Source organism: Periplaneta americana, chromosome 16, assembly GCF_040183065.1.
Source record: "Periplaneta americana isolate PAMFEO1 chromosome 16, P.americana_PAMFEO1_priV1, whole genome shotgun sequence".
Lineage (NCBI taxonomy): Eukaryota > Metazoa > Arthropoda > Insecta > Blattodea > Blattidae > Periplaneta > Periplaneta americana.
The window spans coordinates 55,570,379-55,587,139 of NC_091132.1; the positions used below are offsets into that span (position 1 = coordinate 55,570,379).

At 36.5% G+C, this 16,761-nt stretch overlaps 1 protein-coding gene across 6 annotated transcripts in view; it reads left to right on the plus strand.

Moving 5' to 3' along the window:
* Positions 1 to 16,761, plus strand: part of LOC138716301 (uncharacterized transporter slc-17.2-like) — a 341,565-nt gene that overhangs the window by 126,590 nt on the left and 198,214 nt on the right. For all 6 annotated transcript variants that reach the window (XM_069849236.1, XM_069849237.1, XM_069849233.1 and 3 more), the window contains one exon: positions 16,196 to 16,351. In XM_069849236.1, coding sequence (XP_069705337.1) covers positions 16,196 to 16,351 — 156 coding nt within the window. The remainder of the gene's footprint in view (positions 1 to 16,195; positions 16,352 to 16,761) is intronic.

A 16,761-nucleotide genomic window follows, 5' to 3' on the forward strand; every position in this document is an offset into this window, starting at 1 on the left:
CAACATCTTGCATATTAAGGAAATATGACTCTAGCATTGAAACGGTTTGAAATGGTTTTACAACTTTAGGGACTTGTACGATTTTAAGCAGGTCAATAGGAATGAAGGCTTTTGTCACTTTCTGTCGTTTTTCAATCAAAGCGAAATCAGAATCGCATTGCAAGAAACTGTGGCCGCTTGTTCTATGTGCTCAAATAAACCAATGGCAACTAAAAAGAGACACATGAAAACCATTACACGATTTTTGTTTTCAGCTGCACAGTTATCAGATTCTTCTTGTTTGTTATGTCCATATTCATCTGTTTTAGTACACACGAGGCAATATCATTGGCACCTCTACTAGCGATGCTTTCATCCCACATACACATGTAAGACTGCATTGTATTCCATACACAAACTCCAAAGTTATAACGTGAAAGCTGACATCTGTAAAACATTTCGCTGTGTGTAAGTTTGGGCACAAACATGACCTGTTGAAGATCCATTGCATTCTATGATGCAGCTCAAGAGGGCGCTTACTGTCTGAAACTGCATGGTGCTGGCAACGTAACATCTAAATATCTCGCTTAAGAAACACAAGTGGATGTAACCTCTTTCATACATCATCCTCTAAGGAATATTGCACTTTTCTGCATAATAATTTCGTTTTCTATGATTTTGGCACTTTGCACCTTTCTACTTTAAAGTATCCAATTTATAAACCGAATTTACATTTTGAAAGAATTGTAAACGTTGCGAAACAGACTTCTGATCTTGCGGTTAGCATGGTACAAGGTTACTGCAGGACAAACGGAAGGCAACGAACTACACCCAGTCCTTTACTGAACTGTAGGAAATGGAATCAGAATTCGCTGAAATTGTAGCTGATTCACTAGCACTTGAGAAACTGCAGGGGGCCAAATTGTTATGTCACATCACACTGATAACGAACTGCATGCCTGTATCGTTGTCAGGATATGAATGAACCATTTCCATCCTGCCTGGATGAGTGACGGGTGCGGTGACACATTGATAACGATTACGTGATACGGGGATACGCAAAACGTAGTGACGCTACATACATTTAACCAAATAATTAAAAAAATGCTTTTCATTCAGTGACACGTCAACTGCGTAATACGTACGTCTACAGTAGTGTGCAGAGAGTCTGGTATCTGGGTGCTACAAGGGATGGGCTTACCCGCTATTCTCATGCTAGTAACTAGCCGTTTATGGACATTTTATCCCGATTTATTGCACTATGTGAAACACAAACGGAAGTTGACACATTAAATGACATTGCTAGATATTATAGGCATAACTAGGCAGCGCATTTGGGGTTTATAAACCGCAAGGTTAACTGCAACATCGACTGTAGATATGACCACAGTCTAGTATATAAGGTAATTCGGAGGAAGACGCCACAACTAAGGTATTTCTTGGCTATACAACTCAAACCTGAAGTGATAAGGCAATACAAACAAATGTATCGTATTTTTTCAATTATAATTGGCTCTGTATAATGATTGGTTCCTTTCCAAATTCAAATTTCAAATTTATTTACAATTTACATTTGAATTGAATACATATGAATAGATACCCGAAATGAGCATAATGCTCATGCTCGGGTACAGTCCAGTAGTCTACATAAATTTTACAGGGTTCATATAATAATGCTGATGATATAAATAATAGTAACAATAATAATAATAATAATAATAATAATAATAATAATAATAATAATAATAATAATAATAATTGTGATAGAAATGATACAAAGATTGTAATACAAAATAATTCATTAATAATAATAATAATAATAATAATAATAATAATAATAATAGTGATAAAACAAAAATATTTACAATAATAAAATAAATACTAAGACGGATAAAATAAAATATAAAACCACTAGCGAGAGTTAACACAACTTAAATAAGCATATAATAACCGGAAAAAATGCCAAACTCGAAAATCAACAGAAAAGTTCTTTGTATCGCAGACGATAGCAACCGCCGTATTGACATTGTGTTGTGCATTAATGGTAGTAGTGGGGAGCTGAAAGTCTACGTAACTGCCGTTCTCTTCGAAGTGCATATATTGTTAATAATGTTTCATGTTAAAAGAAATCGTGTCAGGGTGGCATCTTCCCCCATATATACGGGGAAGATGCCACTTGGTATGGGGTAAGATGCAACAACAGAGTAAATGGCATACATGGAATATTTTATGTGTATTTTATTACAACTACAGAGAAACATCTATGAAATTAATTATAAACTTTTATCATGATTATTTTGCAAAAATTGATTAATTAGGACACAATTCTGAATGTTAGTACGAGTCTGCACCACATTTCATTCCCTGCAAATTATCACCACTGCAATCTTCGTGCAACCATTTCTTGCATGCGATGCACTGAATCCTGTCACACTTGGAACCTTTCTTAGCGTAAAAGTGTCCAGAACAAACAACAAAAATCATCTTCCTCATCAAAACTATTACCACTGTCATCGTGACTAATTTCTTCACCAGAAGAAGAGAAAGATGAACTTACAAATCTCTTTTTCTTTCTTGGTTGGGAAGGTTTCTTTTTTTCTGGCATTTTCCCGCATAGTTTCTTTTCTCTGTCGTGTAGTTGAGATCTCCGCTGTTTGTTTTTTACGCCCAAAGAGTACAGATTTCCTTACTTGAGGAATAGGGCTGATTGTTTCCAGAGTTGAAATCCCGTTATGCGTTCTGATAGAAGCACCTATTGATGTAGGTCCATTGCCACATGCTCCGCTAGAGGAAGGACCTGGTGAACATTTAGTAAGGTTTGAAGATTCCATTCGTCATTTCAGAGTTCTGTATGGAATGCCACACATCCTCGCTGCAGCCTATGACGATTTTTGTCCATACTTTACATCTTCAGCAGCTCGAATTAAATTTTATTTTGACTAAGATGTCCGATCTGTTTTTATTTTGCAATCTCAAGTCATCGTCTGCATAGAAATGAAATGTGAATTACATTTTTAATCATTGATACCTTTTATAAAGTATCAGAGAATATGTAAAATAATATAATGTAAAATATTATCAAATAATAACTTTCCCACAACAGGTTAAATAATGTATTTCTTAACCATGTTGCGTCTTCCTCCAGTTACATGGGGAAGACGCCACTTACCTTACTTGCCTACTGCCGCAAGGTTGTTGCCGTAGCTGTGTGTCTAGTGTGCGTAACAAAATGCACAACTCATGTATATAGCAGATACTCCATTTAAAATAAAATATCAATCTATGAACCTTAAATATAAGCAACGAAATATTATAAAGTGTGTACTCACCAGACTATATGCTCACAAGATCCAAAATAACGGCGATGAAAGACGATAAAGTAAGACAAATGCACACGCCACGTGTCCACCCCGTAAATACTCTTCGAACTAGAGGATTCGCGCTGTCAATTGCTGACACATAAAAGAACTGCAAACAAAGTTGCGTCTTCCCCCAACTGGCATCTTCCCCGAATTACCTTACAGTCACGAAGCTCAATACGTAGTAAATATGCATCCATAGATAGTTGCTAACCACTAGGATCGCTACTATCGCCTCATCGCAGACAATGCGACATAGTACCTGCACAGTCTATTGTTCCTAGTACCCTCATAAACTCAAGCTTCGTGACTGTATATACTAGACTGTGGTATGACCATGAGCAGCACGTAAGGCAGTGCAGTGTACCGTCTTCCGCTTAAAACAGAATCATAACTAAATTGGCGATACAATCGTTTGAGCTACATATTTTTAGTGTTCCGTGAATGCACTTTAAAACATTATACATTGCTTTATATAAAGTTTAATTAATTTATTTCATGTCAGTACTGTAATAACTATGTTCGAAGTCACTGAATTGAAAATTTAATTTTCGACCTTGAAGTTCATTTTTATACTGAGATTTAAAAAAATCGGCACTTGCTTGCACGGAATTTTTGAGACCAAAATACAAAACAATATTTAGGTGTTTATCAATCATCAACTTCCGTTATGTATTTACTAGAGATGAACAAAACTAACTGCCGCTCACACTCGCTGTGTTCGTTGCATTTGTCTTTCGAGTCTCGGCTCGTCATTCTCGTGCGCTTCGAGTCTCGCTCATCATTTTCGAAATAGCATTTTGTCGGCGTGGAAAGATTTCGTAACTTTAAATAACATACATCATTGAAATAAATAACATTTTAAATGTTTAAATGAGACAAAAAGACAAAACAGAACAATATCTTAGTTATCAAAATGTTCTGGTTCTATTATGATATTAGGCTACCTATGGTTATATAAATAAAAAAAAAAAAACAATTCTCAAATAAATTTGCATTTCTAAGAAACATAAAACATGACAATATCTTTTTACTTGAGATTTCACACGTCTTGATCTTAAAACATATGAAAAGAAAATTCCTAGCCTTTTAATAAGACTGGGGAACGGATTATTCTACACTGAAAGGTAGAGATGTTTCAAATAGGCTACTTGATTGTTTATACATATATAACAGTTGCCAAAGTAGATAGAAGTTCAGTCAGGTATAAACAACTGTGACATTCAAGGCTTCTTGACTTCGGGACTTCGGGAGATGATCAATATCGAATCTCGGAAGACTCACAACCAGTCTTTACGCGACGTAATACAACGTTGTCGTGCGGGTTTTCGGCTTTGCGGTCGCTGTTAGTCTCGCTTTCTCGATCATTGTTCATCTCTAGCAGTGGCGGCTCCTGCGTATTTCTTAAGAGGAGGAAAGACGGTAACAGGACGAAATGACACCTTCTTGAATGAAACATGCTACAAATTAACCAACATGCATACATGTAAGACCAGATAATGTTGGGGTTGACCTTCCCTTCTGTATAGCAATAATCTGTTCTTGTAAACTGAGTTTCCTAAATTTTCCAAAATATGTAATGTTTTCACTTCCATTCATTGTTGAATAATTGCACAAATTAAAAATTACAAGGAAATTCACCTCGCAGCATTTTTCGAGCACACTACAGCATCACACGTGTTGGAAGACTCTATAGCCACTAACACGTAATCGGAACCGCGGAAATGGGAATGGGAAATAATCTGAGGAAAGCGAGAACACTGCACCCACCCACGTGATCTGTGTTGCCACATGTACATTTTACAAGTTCAGTATCACATGCTTTTGAAGAATATCAGTTCTTGTAAAGCCATACTACCATTATTGTTCAAAGTTGCCGGTGGCCAATTTTTTATATTAGAAATAATGTAGTTTGGGGTACCTACTTTCAATTTCAAATATATTTGTACAAAACTGACAACTTGGCTGTTGCCCTGTCTAGTACACAATGAATGGAAGTGAATTTCATGGGCCATAAAGATCTGCGATACTAAAGTAGAACTACTTCCTCTTTGTTTTATATAAACCCGACTTTAACTTTCAAATATCCTTGAAAGTTTCAAACCATGAATAGTAGTCTATATATCTTTGTTTTATATAAACCCGACTTTAACTTTCAAATATCCTTGAAAGTTTCAAACCATGAATAGTAGTCTATATAAAGTGCAATGAATAATATTTTTGATTCATAATTTTAAAAAAAGTTTATATGGTGTCTTTCATAGCGTTGCGTTAAAACTGTTTTTATTGTGCCTCCTCCTAGATGTGTGTTAGTCTGGTTGAATGCAAGATCGTTAGATGGCAGCGGTAGCGAGCTTGCTGCACGACCAGTCGGTTTCTATTTCTCTCCCATGCGCTGATTCAGAGGAGGACCTCCTCCCTCTCCGTTCATTTACTCGCTTTGAAACTCTGCTTCTTTCTCTGGCCGCTAGTGCGCTGTTATCTGTGTGTGCTAACTGAAGTAAAGGAGGAATGGATTGACTTTCCTCCACACAAACAATCTCGCATCTTTCTCACAGTTTTCTAGCAGCACATGAGCGCGCATCGTTTAAAACTCGATCAACCGAGGTTTTCTTATAGCTGTGAACTTAAATATTATTGAATCTTCCTTGAATTTCAAAGCACGTATTTTATTTGGTATTTACTTTCAGAAGAAGAAAAATGTGAGGAGGACGTTCCTCCCTTCCCTCCCCTGAGGAACCGCCATTGATCTCTAGTAATTACTATTGTTACTCTTTCTGAATCCCTTTCTGCGCTGCGAATTTCTGAAGTGCAGACATGTGGTTAGTTTTTACAGAATAGAAACACCAACTCCAGTGACTTTGAAAAATACAATTTTTTCCAGCTGGAATGAGATTCTGGCCCACTATGTGGCGTATCGTTTTCGTACTGCCGTCCTTACCTCGGATCCAAATAACAGACGTATTTACGTTAAAAAAACAGTGGTAATTATGAGTATTCTGCAAAAAGGCAAGACGCAAATCCGAAATAAAGTTTAAAACGCGAGATAAGATGAACAGAGAAGAGACATTGAAAAAAGAACGAGAGTGTGGAAGGAAAAGACGAGAAGCAATAAGGAATGACAGACAGAAGTGAAGCAAGAGAAGGGAAAAAAAAGGACGAAGATTTGACATTTTGTTTCATTACTTTATATATTTCTAAAAGTTATGAGAATCTGTTAGGTTAAAAATTATACTTTCTTCTTCTTCTTCTTCTTCTTTCCCTTAGTTTAACCTCTCCCTTGTAGGTTCATTTACACGACCGACACCACCCGGGCCTTACAGGGCCGCGACCTGTCTGGAGAGGAATTAATCTATGGATCACATACATACTTTTTTGACCACACAAGGACGTAGAGGGCCTCCCCAGCGAATAGGGATTATAAAGAATGGACACTTCGCGTCGGTACCTTTGATGTAGCCGGACTGATTTCAATGACCTTCAAGCCAGCTAGAGCGTGAGATTCTGCTTTCTTTCTAGAGTTGGCGCTGACATCACACCAGCTAGCAGTCGACACAGCGGAAATATAACATATATAATTAATACATCTAGGTACATTATGTACTCAAATAAAATAAATTGGATCCATAAAATAATAAATCCGTCATTAACTGTAATGTCTAGACTCTTAGAGTTCCTTTATAATGAGAGTTGAGACGTTGACCCCAACAACAATTAAAATATGTAATGATTTGACAGCGCTGAAAATGAAAAATGGAAACGAGAAGTAAAACCATATACCTATATTATATTATATACAAATATTAAACGAATTCGATACTTAATTTTATAATTTATTATATTATTTTATAATATAATTTATTATATCTGATATATAAAATATTATTATTACAACTAGTTTGTCACTGAGAAATAAGGAAAAGCTGTTAACTTGAATTTATTTGAAGCAAAGCGTTACTGGATTATGCAATAAGGTAAGCGATGTTTGGATCCTGTGTCTCAATTCTATTCTCAATTATTATCTTAGCGTATACTCGATTACACTAACCTCTAGCGCTTGAAAGTGGAACTAAACGCTGCGCACAGAGAAACAAAACACAGGAAAATTCGCTCAGTGTCCATTCTTTATAATCCCTATTCGCTGGCCTCCCCAGAGGAGGGATCAGCTCAATGCCAGGGCCACCTCCGATACAACACAAACATTTAAGACATTACACAGCATTCACTCACACATATGAAAGGATTAAGGGCAGGATCGCCGTCCATGGCCGGACTTTCAAGAGGTACAATCCCGGAATTTGCCTGGAAATAACTGAAGAAACCATTAAAAACCTCAGTTAGGATTGCCGGCCCTTGGGATCGAATCCCGGACCTCCCGAAAGCAAGGCCAGCCCTCTACCACGCTGCTAGCCCGCTCGGTGTTATACTTTCAGAAGAGTAAAATTTGAAAACTGCAAATAAAGATAACATATGAACTTTAATACAGAACCTACATGTTACATAATAGGAGGCCTTAACAAAAATGACATTACCATGGAGGAGATCACATTACCGTTGCAATAATAATAATAATAATAATAATAATAATAATATTATTATTATTATTATTATTATTATTATTATTATTATTATTATTTTACGTGACAGAGTTAAGGTCGTAGGGCCTTCTCTGGCACTGAACCAGGATTAAAACTTGCTTACATTATTTCAAGATACTTAGGCCTATATAAATGAATCGGATTTAAGTTACATATAGATACGATTTACATAATGAAATCAAAAGAAGTAGTTAAATGAAAATTTATCTAACAAAACAAAAATAAATACAGTGCAATACATATTAATGTTATTAGAATCCAAATACGAATCACATAAAATCAGAAGCCGATAATTCTATTAAATGTACACAATAAAAATAAAAATAGACACATCGGAATACATATTTGTATTAAATTACAAGAAATTAGGATTCACATAATTAACAAGAAACCGACAATTTAATAAAATATACATAATAAAAATAATATAAAAAAAACATTGTGGAAGACATATTAGTGTTAAGTGATAAATAAACACGATTTACATAATAAAGTCATAAGTGGGAATTCTAACTTTCAAGGCCTAACAACAATAGCTGTAAATACAATTAAAAACGCGATCATGCAAAAACTATAATAACATACGTGCCTGATACTACTTAAAACACCGGTTTTTGAGGTAAAGACCCCCCACCCGGAACATCCCTTTTTCCTCGGAAATTCTGAACATCGGTAATTTTCTAAATTATCTTTCGAGTAAAACCTCACTATCTTTTGTGAAAACCCTTGTTGTCGGAATGTCATATCCAAAACTGCCAGATACACAGTAAAGGAGAAGGAACCATTTTTTCACATTTTCCACCAAACGGAAATGATATTCCAACAAATAATTATACATAAAATATGATAAGGAGAGAGGGTAAATTTACACTAAACACGCAAGAAATGACTATAAGAGAATTTTTTGATATTTTATATTTATTTGTCAGCCAACTTTACAATTTCATAGTTATGGTGGACCTATACATTTCTGCTTTTCGATCCACCATCCCTTTAAAATATAGGCCTACGCATACACTACCCTTTTATGTTAATATATTCATTTGTCAAATATTTCGTGATTACTTGCTATTGTTCTGTTTTAACTGAATTGAGGAGGTAGAAGTCAAGGGTATAAGTACACTTGAGAAAATTTGGTTGAAAGTACTTAAACATTCGTAAATTCAGTGAAACTTTTATTTCTATTCTAGTGTGTGAAGTGGTTAAAATACAGTAAAATTTGATATGCTTTAACTTACGTGGGATGCACTTAACCCGTGTACTTAGAAATGTCATTTGTACCCCTTGACTTCTCATCCCCTCAATTGCTATCTATCCTTATCTAACCTCTTCTATTCTTTCTCGTACCTAGACTGCCTCACTTCCATTTCTCGCTTTTGTATTTAATATTGCATATTACTTGACTTCATAATCTGCATTATTAATTATTTTTTATTATATTTCATTTTTTTCATTCTCTATTCTCAAATCTATCTGCTCTTAATCATTCTTTTCCATTATTTTCTATCTACATTTCCATTTTCTACATTTCACAACACTTACATTACTTATTATTTTCCTATAGTTCTGTCCTCTATTTATTTATCTGTAAGAGAATATACTTACTTAGTGACTGGCTTTTAAGGAACCCGGAGGTTCATTGCCGCCCTCACATAAGCCCGCCATTGGTCCCTATCCTGAGCAAGATTAATCCAGTCTCTACCATCATATCCCACCTCCCTCAAATCCATTTTAATATTATCTTCCCACCTACGTCTCGGCCTCCCCAAAGGTCTTTTTCCCTCCGGTCTCCCAACTAACACTCTATATGCATTTCTGGATTCGCCCATACGTGCTACATGTCCTGCCCATCTCAAACGTCTGGATTTTATGTTCCTAATTATGTCAGGTGAAGAATACAATGCGTGCAGCTCTGCGTTGTGTAACTTTCTCCATTCTCCTGTAACTTCATCCCTCTTAGCCCCAAATATTTTCCTAAGAACCTTATTCTCAAACACCCTTAATCTCTGTTTCTCTCTCAGAGTGAGAGTCCAAGTTTCACAACCATACAGAACAGCCGGTAATATAACTGTTTTATAAATTCTAACTTTCAGATTTTTTGACAGCAGACAGGATGATAAAAGTTTCTCAACCGAATAATAACAGGCATTTCCCATATTTATTCTGCGTTTAATTTCTTCCCGAGTATCATTTATATTTGTTACTATTGCTCCAAGATATTTGAATTTCTCCACTTCTTCAAAAGATTAATTTCCAATTTTTATATTTCCATTTCCTATAATATTCTCGTCACGAGACATAATCATATACTTTGTGTTTTCGAAACGTCTGGATTTTATGTTCCTAATTATGTCAGGTGAAGAATACAACGCGTGCAGCTCTGCGTTGTGTAACTTTCTCCATTCTCCTGTAACTTCATCCCTCTTAGCCCCAAATATTTTCCTAAGAACCTTATTCTCAAACACCCTTAATCTCTGTTCCTCTCTCAAAGTGAGAGTCCAAGTTTCACAACCATACAGAACAGCCGGTAATATAACTGTTTTATAAATTCTAACTTTCAGATTTTTTGAAAGAAGACTAGATGACAAAAGCTTCTCAACCGAATAATAACGGGCATTTCCCATATTTATTCTGCGTTTAATTTCCTCCTGAGTGTCATTTATATTTGTTACTGTTGCTCCAAGATATTTGAATTTTTCCACCTCTTCGAAAGATAAATCTCCAATTTTTATAGTTCCATTTCGTACAATATTCTGGTCACGAGACATAATCATATACTTCGTCTTTTCGGGATTTACTTCCAACCCTATCGCTTTACTTGCTTCAACTAGAATTTCCGCGTTTTCCCTAATCGTTTGTGGATTTTCTCCTAGCATATTCACGTCATCCGCATAGACAAGAAGCTGATGTAACCCATTCAACTCCAAACCCTGTCTATTATCCTGAACTTTCCTAAGAGAATATATGTAATGTATTTACTTGGAATAAATAGACTTATTTGTAGAGAACGTAATTCAAAATTAGAAGTTTAAAGACAACTGGTTAAGAGCGAAATCCATTTCGACGTCTTAATCTAACAGTAGGAAATTTTTCGCATTCTATTTCGTAACGAACCATCACACAATACACAATAACACTTTCGTGTTTTATTTCGTGCAATAGACGCAAGCAAATTTAATATGACGTCCTCAACTTTTTATGCACACAAAATTACAGGTGAAGGATGACATAATACGAGAACTCCGTTGGGCACTTCGAAGAAATCTTACTTCCATAATTAACACAAGCGTCACGATTTATGCAATACTATTACAATGAAAAAAAAAAATGCCGTGCCGTATTTAGAATGGTGCGTGTATGTCTGATTAAAAGACAAGATTCGATTAAGTACTTCTAATGTATAATTCTTAAGTCGTACAACTTAATAGAATAAGAATTATTATCTGTGCACTTTCTGTACATTTTTATTACTATTCGGCACATTTGCGATAAATTACTTTCACACTAAGTTTTCAATTTCTTCAAATGAAGAAAATGTTGCAGGCTACCCAGCGTCCTTGGCAATTTTCACGTAATACATTAGTTATAGATGTTGACGTTAGGAGTCAGCATCTGCAACGGATTGTAATCAAGTTGAATACTATTGACATATATACATAGTTATTTTTCACTACCTTGATAACATTGAAATAACATATCAATATTGTTTACAGATTTAATAAAACTACTACGTGATTATGTACCTAGATTGCTGCAAATGGTATGCTATGATTATTTCTCAAAGGATTTTGTATAATTACAGAATTTTACAGTAGAGAGAAGCACAAACTGGATCACTGTAGATCAAGAATACAACGTAGTTCATAAACTTACCGTAGAGTGTGCTTCTCTCTCATTGGTTCACGTAACTCCGGCGCCATTTTTGAGTTTGACAACTTCGTAGAGCAGTATTACAGAAAAACGAAGAAAAGGCATATGTCACTGTTGGTAGTGATTCGTCCGTCGGACGAGGATGTTAAGCCTGGCGACCCCATGGTTCTATTCGACGGGAGTACGCTACATGCCGGCACCGGATTTTCCCTTCTCCTTTCCTCATCTTCATATCATCACTCATTTCAGACACTACACCCTTACACATACACTCACCCTAGTACACGACATAACTCTCCACAGATACACATGTACAGTGTGGCCGCCGAAGTGGTGTACAACTAGAAAATGGGTCACAGTCCTGCCACCTATCCGCAATTTGCGGAACCCGAATCTCGTAAAGTGAAGTGGATAGGCATTGGATACATACATACATACATACATACATACATACATACATACATACATACATACATACATACATACATACATACAGTCCACACCTGTGGAGTAACGGCTAGCGCGTCTGACCAGGTGGCCCGGGTTCGATTCCCGGTTGGGGCAAGTTACCTGGTTGAGGTTTTTTCCGGGGTTTTCCCTCAACCCAATATGAGCAAATGCTGGGTAACTTTCGGTGCTGGACCCCGGACTCATTTCACCGGCATTATTACCTCCATCTCATTCAGACGCTAAATAACCTAAGAAGTGATAAAGCGTCGTAGAATAACCTACTAAAAAAACGTACATACATTGAAATACGTGTATGACGATGAGTTTGAAGGCAATAAAATGTAACAGTATTATGTATTTTGATGTTATGCAAGGCAAGATAAACGAGAAAAGTGTAAAAATTTATAAAATATCTGAAGAAGAGACGTTTGGCTGGCGAGAATAAATCGCGACAAGTGGACATTGTGTAAAAACTTCTGTTTCTGCGAAGTATTTGGGGTGTGAAGTTGTGTGTTAATCAATTTAAATGTCTGTCACTGTGGTTTATGAAGGCACTTACAAATGATTTTATACTTTGTACAATGAAATGTGTAATAAAGCATATTGGCAAGGGTTTCAAGAAGCGAATCATATGATTACATCCACACAATGAACATGATGAACCAAACCATGCAAAGAAGACTGTCGTCAACAGTCGGCCTATATCTGCAGATGAAGTAAAATCAAGTACTACTTCGTAATTTTATTATGTGACTGGACGGTAAAAAAAAAAGCGAATCAGAAAAACACATCAAATGCCGAAATTTTGTATCGGCAATAGACACGAAAGGTGGAAATGACCTTTCAGATGAAAGAGAGTTAATAAAATTGAGGTCGTACGTACTTGGTGACGTCGAAGGGCTCATTTATGTATCGAAAACTAAATTTGATATGCGTAAGTATTCTAAGGAAAACTGAAAGTATTTGTAAAATATTTCTACTACATTTTAACATTATGTAACCTTCTAGGTTAATTTAAATATAAAATATAAAACTTCATTAAATCACTTAGGGAAGTGAAGAATGGGAAAGCAACAGAAGTTGATGGAATCCCCATCGAATTAGTGAAATGCTTGAACGAAGACAAAAGGGAAATTCTATCATTATGCAACGAAATTTATGAGAAAGGCGAATGGCCCGACGATTTTACGGAGACAGTGTTGCTGCCAATATCGAAGAACAATAATACCAAGAAATGTAACAGTTCAGAACTACCGGCTGATATCGCACTCGGCGAAGATTGTCCTGCGAATACTGAATCGATGTTTATATTCTAAGGTCGAGGACAGCTGGAAGATGAGTAATTTGGCTTCAGGAAGGGAAAAGGTACGAGAGATGAAATTGGACTGCTGCGAACAATGGGCGAAATATTCCTAGAGAAGAACAAAGAAGTGTATATGTAGTATTTGTTGACTTAGAAAAGGCATTTGACAGAGTGAATTGCAGTAAACTTACAGGAATGCAGAAGAAAATTGGTGTGGATTGGAAAGAGAGAAGGCTGTTGTGTAACCTGTAGGCCTGTATGAAGCAACGGGTGAAAGTCAGGATAGGTGAAGAAATGTCAGAAGGAATTAAAATATGGTGAGGAGTACGGAAATAATGCTCTTTATCATCTAATCTGTTCAATATCTACTTAGACGATTTAGTGAAGAACTGTTTTCAGAACATGAGAGGAGTGATAGGAGGAAGAAGAATATAGTGCATTAGATTTGACGATGATATGACATTGTTATCAGAAAAGAAGACGATACTAAGGGATATGCTACTGGAGCTAAATTAAAGCTTTGAGCAGCATGGGATGAAGATAAATACAAACAAGACGAAGACCATGCTTGTCGGAATAAAAAAAAAAAGAAGATAAAGGTGCGAATTCTAAATGAGACAATAGAGCAAATGGACATTCAAATACTTGGGGTATTCTATAAATAGAAACATGAGCTGCTGCCAGAAAATCAAACGGAGGATAGCAATAGCAAAGGAAGCTTTTAATAGAAAAAGAAGCATCTTCTGACGACCTCTGGAAAAACAACTAACGAAGAGGCTTGTGAAGTGCTTTGTGTGGAGTGTGGTATTGTATGGGGCAGAAATGGGCATTACGACGAAGTGAAGAGAAACGAATAGAAACATTTGAAATGTGGATATGGAGAAGAATAGAGAGTGTGAAATGGACAGACAGAATAAGAAATGAAACTATGTTGGAAAGAGTGACTGAAGAAAGAATAATGCTGAAACTGATGAGGAAGACGAAAAAAAATTGGTTTGGTCACTGGCTGAGAGCAAACCGCGTACTTAAAGATGCACTGGAAGAATTGGTGAACGGAGGAAGAATTTGGGGCAGAAGAAGATATCAGATGATAGACAACATTAAGATACACGGATCATAGGCGGAAACTAGGAGGAAAGCAGAAAATAGGAAAGATTGGAGAATGCTAGGTTTGCAGTGAAAGATCTGCCCTTGGGCAGAACACTATGAATGAATGAATGTGTATTTGTTAATTATTGGTTATACTTGATTTAATTTTGTTGCCAGATTACACATAGGCCTATAAAAAGGCAAGTGACCTAAGCCACTACCACCACTCATCATATTTCATAGAATTACGAAAATGAAAACTAGCGGGGTATTATAGTTTGTAAACGATCTAAGGTTTAAAGTTTAATGAAAATTAGCTGCAATTTTAGGGGCACCGAGCGAGTTGGCTCAAACGTTTAAGACTCTCATTCGGGAGGTTTCTGGTTCAAACCCCGTGGCCGTCCAATCTGAGTTTTTCACGGTTTCCCACAGTCACAAGGGCAGGTGTCGAATTGGAAGTTTAAATATCTTGATTCATCACCTCGTCAATCACCAATATAATAAATATTAATCAAAATCTAAATCCAGTTACATGAACTTAGGTCATCTACAACACACAATAGAAAAAGGAAGTCAACAATAGTAATAGCAGCCTACTGGTATACCCACATATCCTAAACACGCAATATGACCATAGATGTTAAATAAACTTATCAAAAAATTAGAGTCGTGATTAGGGCTAGGATTTTGATGACCTATAAATCATGAAAAAATGTCCTAAAAACAATGCATTTATGACCTAAAAATCTTTAAAAAATGTCCTTAAAATGCCCTAAAAATTGATCTTACATAATTGGCTCAGTAGGAAAAGAGGCTTTGTACTACTAAATATTTAGATTAGTAATTAAATTAAATTTTACATAATTTTTTTCTAAGTAGTACACTTTAATTCATTATTTTACTTGAAGTAGTTTCCATGTATGATCGTTCACCTCTGCTTCGGCATGTGGACGTGAGGTCAGCAGTCGGCTGGTCGGTCTTGGCCCTTCATGGGCTGTAGCGCTATGGATTTACTTTACTTTTAGTTTCCATGTAGTCTACCACAAGGCACTCTTATCCGGAATTACCAGGTATAGAGGAGTCTATATTGAAGGGGTGGTTGGACTGATCCATTACATGGGGTGTACTACTGTACGTTAAAATGGCAGTATTTGTATAGAAAAACGATTAAAATATTATACAAAATAATGGGTATTAATGGACAAAATATGTAAAGAAAATATCGAAAGAAATAAACATTTTACGTTAATAATGGGGATTTATGGTCAAAATTAAATGAAAACTCCTAAAAAATGACCCAATAAAACAAAATATGCTCTTATGAGTTGAAAAAGGCAAAAAATGCAAAAAAAATTCCCTAACAAATGTGTCTTAAAACACTCAGTTTATCACATAACATATAAATACTAAAGCAGCTATGTTTCTGGATTACTAGAAAAAGATAAAAGTTCATCAAAATCCTAGCCCTAGTCATGATCATTGTAATTAATTTTCGTTGTGTTATTGACGGAAGATATAACCTACAAGTTCCATGCGTTGTGTTTTAGCTCACTTCGTGCCGGGCGCCGTCCTGTTCGTCGTGGGCTACAGCGGGTGTGACCCGGCCACCCCCGCAGCCCTGTACACGGCCGCCGTCGTGGTGAGCGGTGCCACAGCTGCCGGCGCCTATTCCAGCGCCGTCGACATTGCTCCCAACTTCGCAGGTATGTGAGTATCCCAATGTGTAGTATAGGCATGCCAAACTCAGTTGAAAGGGAAAGTATGTCAACCTCACTCCAAAACTTTTAGACACGATTGACGTCATTTTCAAATATTCTGTAAACTGCTCTCCACTGAATGTTTATGTTCTGTAGGTAACGACTAACTAAACAAAATGACAGGAGGTGGAGGAAGTAGGGATGGTAATGTTTGCGCTCTAGGAAGCGCATGTTTGGCATCCCTGGCTGTAGTATGTGTCCCTTTTTCTTATTGCTCTAAACCAGCCGTGGCGAGAACGTGACTCGCGAGACATTGTGGCTCGCAGTGATAGCTGTGATTGCTTCTAACCTCCGCCAACCCCCACCCTCTCACTCACTGGAGTCGAACTCCGTTCCATTTGTATTTGTTTCTGATC